The following is a 6423-nucleotide window of genomic DNA, read 5'->3' on the forward strand; positions in this document are numbered from 1 at the left end:
TAACCCATTAACCCATTAACCCATTCACCCATTCACCCATTCAACCATTAATCCATTAATCCATTAACCCATTAATCCATTCACCCATTAATCCATTAACCCATTAACCATTAATCCATTAACCCATTAACCATTAATCCATTAACCCATTAACCCATTCACCCATTAACCCATTAACCCATTCACCCATTAACCCATTAACCCATTCACCCATTAATCCATTAATCCATTAACCCATTCACCCATACCCAGTATTCGTACTGTGTGGTATAAGTAGTTTTACTGTAACAGAGTATTCATACTGCGTAGTATCAGTAGTTTTACTGTAACAGAGTATTCATACTGCGTAGTATCAGTAGTTTTACTGTAGCAGAGTATTCGTACTGTGTGGTATAAGTAGTTTTACTGTAACAGAGTATTCGTACTGTGTGGTATAAGTACTTTTACTGTAACAGAGTATTCGTACTGTGTGGTATCAGTAGTTTTACTGTAACAGAGTATTCATACTGCGTAGTATCAATACTTTTACTGTAACAGAGTATTTGTACTGTGTAGTATCAGTACTTTTACTGTAACAGAGTATTCATACTGTGTGGTATAAGTAGTTTTACTGTAACAGAGTATTCATACTGTGTACTATCAGTACTTTTACTGTAACAGAGTATTCATACTGTGTGGTATAAGTAGTTTTACTCTAACAGAGTATTCATACTGTGTGGTATAAGTAGTTTTACTGTAACAGAGTATTCATACTGTGTAGTACCAGTACTTTTACTGTAACAGAGTATTCATACTGCGTAGTATCAGTACTTTTACTGTAACAGAGTATTCATACTGTGTGGTATAAGTAGTTTTACTGTAACAGAGTATTCATACTGTGTGGTATAAGTACTTTTACTGTAACAGAGTATTCATACTGTGTGGTATAAGTAGTTTTACTGTAACAGAGTATTCATACTGTGTGGTATAAGTAGTTTTACTGTAACAGAGTATTCATACTGTGTGGTATAAGTACTTTTACTGTAACAGAGTATTCATACTATGTGGTATAAGTAGTTTTACTCTAACAGAGTATTTGTACTGTGTGGTATCAGTACTTTTACTGTAACAGAGTATTCATACTGTGTGGTATAAGTAGTTTTACTCTAACAGAGTATTTGTACTGTGTGGTATAAGTAGTTTTACTGTAACAGAGTATTCATACTGCGTAGTATCAGTACTTTTACTGTAACAGAGTATTCATACTGTGTGGTATAAGTAGTTTTACTGTAACAGAGTATTCATACTGTGTGGTATAAGTACTTTTACTGTAACAGAGTATTCATACTGTGTAGTATCAGTACTTTTACTGCAGTAAAGGATCTGAAACCCCGGCAGACCGGAAGCGTTCCGTGACGTGTTTCCAGTCGGACTGTTTTTGTGGCTGGACCAGTGCACCTTGAGCTCGTCCGCGTAGATTCTCTCGCGTCTTCTCTTTTTCTTTCTCATTAATAAACACACACATTTAAATATGTCGAGCTTTCCACATGTACTCCGTCACGCGCCTGCCGCCTTGGGGCGGTTGTCGCGCGGCAGAAGCGCAGCACGGTGCGTCGGGTCTCGTGAGAACTTCAGGTCTCTGACCGTCAGATCCAGTTCAACGAGTCCAGACGCGGAGACCGGCTCCAGGTGCTACACGAGCTCTGCAGGGACCAGGCCGGTCCGGATCGGCTGTGCGTCCGGGTTCTGGGGGGACACGGCCGCCTCAGGTACGACGACAAATGAATATTATATATATTATATAATATAAAATGTATTTATCACAACAGTGTGGATACGTTTGACTCGATGTCACCGACATGTCTGTGTGTGTTTACATATTAATCATCATAATAATAATAATAATAAGATAAGAGAACACACACTTTAATGACGCACATGTGTCTCAGTGCCTCAGCTGGTCCACGGAGGACAGCTGGACTTCCTGGTGTTTGACTACCTCAGTGAGATCACCATGTCTCTGCTCACCGCCGCCAAGACCAAGACCCCCGTGAGTCAACGAGCGCACACTCACCGATTATTACTATTTATTATTATGTGTCATACAAATATATAATACATATATATACATATATATATATATATATGTATTATATATATGTATATATGTCTTTATATATATAAATAAATAAATATATTTATTTATACATAAATACATATATGTATACATATTTCTATATGTAAATAGATATAAATACATATTTATTTATATTTATTTCTTTGTATAATAGATCTCAATAATATCACTCAGTATATTATTATATATTGTTATTGTATATTATTATATATTAACATATATTATTATATATTGTTGTATATTATTATATATTGTTGTATATTATTATATATTGTTTTATATTATTATATATTGTTATATATTAATATATATTATTATATATTGTTGTATATTATGATATATTATTATATATTATTATATATGTTGTATATTATTATATATTGTTGTATATTATTATATATTGTTGTATATTATTGTATATTATTATATATTGTTGTATATTATTATATATTGTTGTATATTATTATATATTGTTTTATATTATTATATATTGTTATATATTAATATATATTATTATATATTGTTGTATATTATGATATATTATTATATATTATTATATATGTTGTATATTATTATATATTGTTGTATATTATTATATATTGTTGTATATTATTGTATATTATTGTATATTGTTGTATATTATTATATATTGTTGTATATTGTTGTATATTATTATATATTGTTGTATATTATTATATATTGTTGTATATTATTATATATTATTATATATTGTTGTATATTGTTGTATATTGTTGTATATTATTATATATTGTTGTATATTATTATATATTGTTGTATATTATTATATATTGTTTTATATTATTATATATTGTTTTATATTATTATATATTGTTATATATTAATATATATTATTATATATTGTTGTATATTATGATATATTGTTGTATATTATTATATATTGTTTTATATTATTATATATTGTTATATATTAATATATATTATTATATATTGTTGTATATTATGATATATTATTATATATTATTATATATGTTGTATATTATTATATATTGTTGTATATTATTATATATTGTTGTATATTATTGTATATTATTGTATATTGTTGTATATTATTATATATTGTTGTATATTGTTGTATATTATTATATATTGTTGTATATTATTATATATTGTTGTATATTATTATATATTATTATATATTGTTGTATATTGTTGTATATTATTATATATTGTTGTATATTATTATATATTGTTGTATATTATTATATATTGTTTTATATTATTATATATTGTTGTATATTATTATATATTGTTGTATATTATTATATATTGTTGTATATTAATATATATATTATTGTATATCACGTCTCTTGTAGACTCTGGGTTATGCTCCAGACTTCGTCCACATCGCTCTCGCTCCGTTTATTAACGACATCCACAGGAAAGGTGAGTCATCTTCCTCTCAGCTAGATTATGATTAAGATTATTATTAAGATTATAATAATAATAATTATTATTATTATTATTAAGATTATTATTATTAAGATTATAATAATAATAATTATTATTATTATTAAGATTATAATAATGATAATAATTATTATTATTAGAGTAGATTGTGTGTATTTAACAGAGTGGTCCTCTCAGGTATCCGTGTAGTGAGTAATGCAGGAGGAGTCAACCCTCTGGCCTGTGCTGATGTCATACAGGAAGTCATTAAGAAGGCGGGGCTGGACCTCAAGGTCGCCGTGGTGACCGGTGATGACCTCATGCCCCATGTAAGACTTCATCATCATCATCATCATCATCATCATCATCATCATCATCTTTAACAGACATGAGGAACATTTATTTATGAATTACTCTCCTCTCCTCCCTTGTCTCCTCTCTCCTCTCCTCTCCTCTCCTCCCTTGTCTCCTCTCCTCCCTTCTCTCCTCTCCTCCCTTGTCTCCTCTCCCCCCCTTGTCTCCTCTCTCCTCCCTTGTCTACTCTCTCCCCCCTTGTCTCCTCTCTCCTCCCTTGTCTCCTCTCTCCTCCCTTCTCTCCTCTCCTCCCTTGTCTCCTCTCTCCTCCCTTGTCTCCTCTCTCCTCCCTTGTCTCCTCTCCTCCCTTGTCTCCTCTCCTCCCTTGTGTCCTCTCCTCTCAGAGAAGCCTCCTCTCTGAAGTGAAGATGTGTGATGACTTCAGTAGACAACGGTTACCTAAAACTCTCCACAGCATGAACGCTTACCTCGGGTACAGCCTCTAGTGGATACATGTATACATGTATACATGTGTATCAGTATACATGTATACATGTGTATCAGTATACATGTGTATCAGTATACATGTATATATGTGTATCAGTATACATGTATACATGTGTATCAGTATACATGTGTATCAGTATACATGTATACATGTGTATCAGTATACATGTATACATGTGTATCAGTATACATGTGTATCAGTATACATGTATATATGTGTATCAGTATACATGTATACATGTGTATCAGTATACATGTATACATGTGTATCAGTATACATGTATATATGTGTATCAGTATACAGGTATATATGTGTATCAGTATACATGAATACATGTGTATCAGTATACATGTGTATCAGTATACATGTATATATGTGTATCAGTATACATGTATATATGTGTATCAGTATACAGGTATACATGTGTATCAGTATACAGGTATATATGTGTATCAGTATACATGTATACATGTGTATCAGTATACATGTATACATGTGTATCAGTATACATGTATATATGTGTATCAGTATACATGTATACATGTGTATCAGTATACATGTATACATGTGTATCAGTATACAGGTATATATGTGTATCAGTATACAGGTATACATGTGTATCAGTATACATGTATACATGTGTATCAGTATACATGTATATATGTGTATCAGTATACATGTGTATATATATGTGTATCAGTATACATGTATATATATGTGTATCAGTATACATGTGTATATATGTGTATTATCAGTATACATGTATATATATATGTGTATCAGTATACATGTGTATCAGTATACATGTATATGTGTGTATTATCAGTATACATGTATATATATGTGTATCAGTATACATGTGTATCAGTATACATGTGTATATATGTGTATTATCAGTATACATGTATATATATGTGTATCAGTATACATGTATACATGTGTATCAGTATACATGTATATGTGTGTATTATCAGTATACATGTATATATATGTGTATCAGTAGATAGTTGACCCCCTCTGAGCTCGTATGTTTCATATGACCCCCCCCCCCCAGGGCTCTCCCTATCCGGCGGTGTCTGGACCTCGGTGCTGACGTCGTGGTGACGGGTCGCTGTGTGGACAGCGCTGTGACTCTGGGTCCTCTCATGCACGCCGTACGTCTCGTGTTGACATGAACACACATGTGTATATATATGTGTGTATATATATATGTGTATGTTTATGTATATTGAAGTGGTTTGTTGGTCTGTCTCAGTTTGGATGGGAGAGGACTGACTACGACCTGCTGGCCTCAGGGAGGTAAACAAAGACCTGGACCCATGAGGGCTCATGTTAGTTCTTTTAGACCACGTAGGGGACACCTGTAGCTGGAGTTTCAAAATAAAACGTCAAACAAACAGAGCCTATTTAAACGTGTGTGTGTGTGTGTGTGTGTGTGTGTGTGTGTGTGTGTGTGTGTGTGTGTCTCAGTCTGGCAGGTCACCTGATCGAGTGTGGAGCTCAGAGTACAGGTGGAGTCTTCACCGACTGGCACCAGGTTCCTGACTGGTGAGACCCAGTAGAACTAGTTCTGGATGCAGATGTCCTCCGCAGAGTCGCGGGACGTAGCGGCTCAGCTCTCTCCTGGACCTCTTCTTTAGCTCTGATGTCGTCCCTCAGGGACAACGTGGGCTTCCCGGTGGTGGAGTGCTCCGGCTCCGGCTCCTTCCTGCTCTCCAAGCCTCCGAACACCGGAGGACTGGTCTCCTTCGGGACCGCGGCCGAGCAGCTGGTCTACGAGATCGGAGACCCACAACGGTACCTGCTGCCAGACGTCACCTGTGACTTCAGCCAGGTGCTGATCCAGGAAGTACCGGGTACTGTCTCACACACACACACACACACACACACACACACACACACACACACAGAGACACACACAGAGACACACACACACACACACACACACACACACACACACACACACACACACACACACAGAGACACACACACACACACACAGAGACACACACAGAGACACACACAGAGAGAGACACAGAGAGAGACACACACACACACACACACACAGAGACACACA

General features: G+C 34.1%; 1 protein-coding gene across 3 annotated transcripts in view; it reads left to right on the forward strand.

Annotated features, from left to right (window-relative positions):
* Positions 1–1460: 1460 nt before the first annotated feature.
* lratb.1 (lecithin retinol acyltransferase b, tandem duplicate 1) overlaps positions 1461–6423 on the forward strand; it is a 19446-nt gene continuing 14483 nt past the window's right edge. For 2 of the 3 annotated variants that reach the window (XM_068713071.1, XM_068713072.1), the window contains exons 1-9: positions 1461–1748; positions 1929–2029; positions 3472–3541; positions 3743–3873; positions 4243–4331; positions 5401–5500; positions 5602–5645; positions 5817–5894; positions 6006–6202. In XM_068713071.1, coding sequence (XP_068569172.1) covers positions 1511–1748; positions 1929–2029; positions 3472–3541; positions 3743–3873; positions 4243–4331; positions 5401–5500; positions 5602–5645; positions 5817–5894; positions 6006–6202 — 1048 coding nt within the window. In that variant the 5' untranslated portion in view covers positions 1461–1510. Of the gene's footprint in view, positions 1749–1928; positions 2030–3471; positions 3542–3742; positions 3874–4242; positions 4332–5400; positions 5501–5601; positions 5646–5816; positions 5895–6005; positions 6203–6423 lie in introns of those variants that run through there. The other variant, XM_068713073.1, reaches the window with a different exon arrangement.

Source organism: Cebidichthys violaceus, unplaced genomic scaffold (assembly GCF_023349555.1).
Source record: "Cebidichthys violaceus isolate CVI_PGR_0920_01 unplaced genomic scaffold, fCebVio1.0.p SCAF_19, whole genome shotgun sequence".
Classification (NCBI taxonomy): domain Eukaryota; kingdom Metazoa; phylum Chordata; class Actinopteri; order Perciformes; family Stichaeidae; genus Cebidichthys; species Cebidichthys violaceus.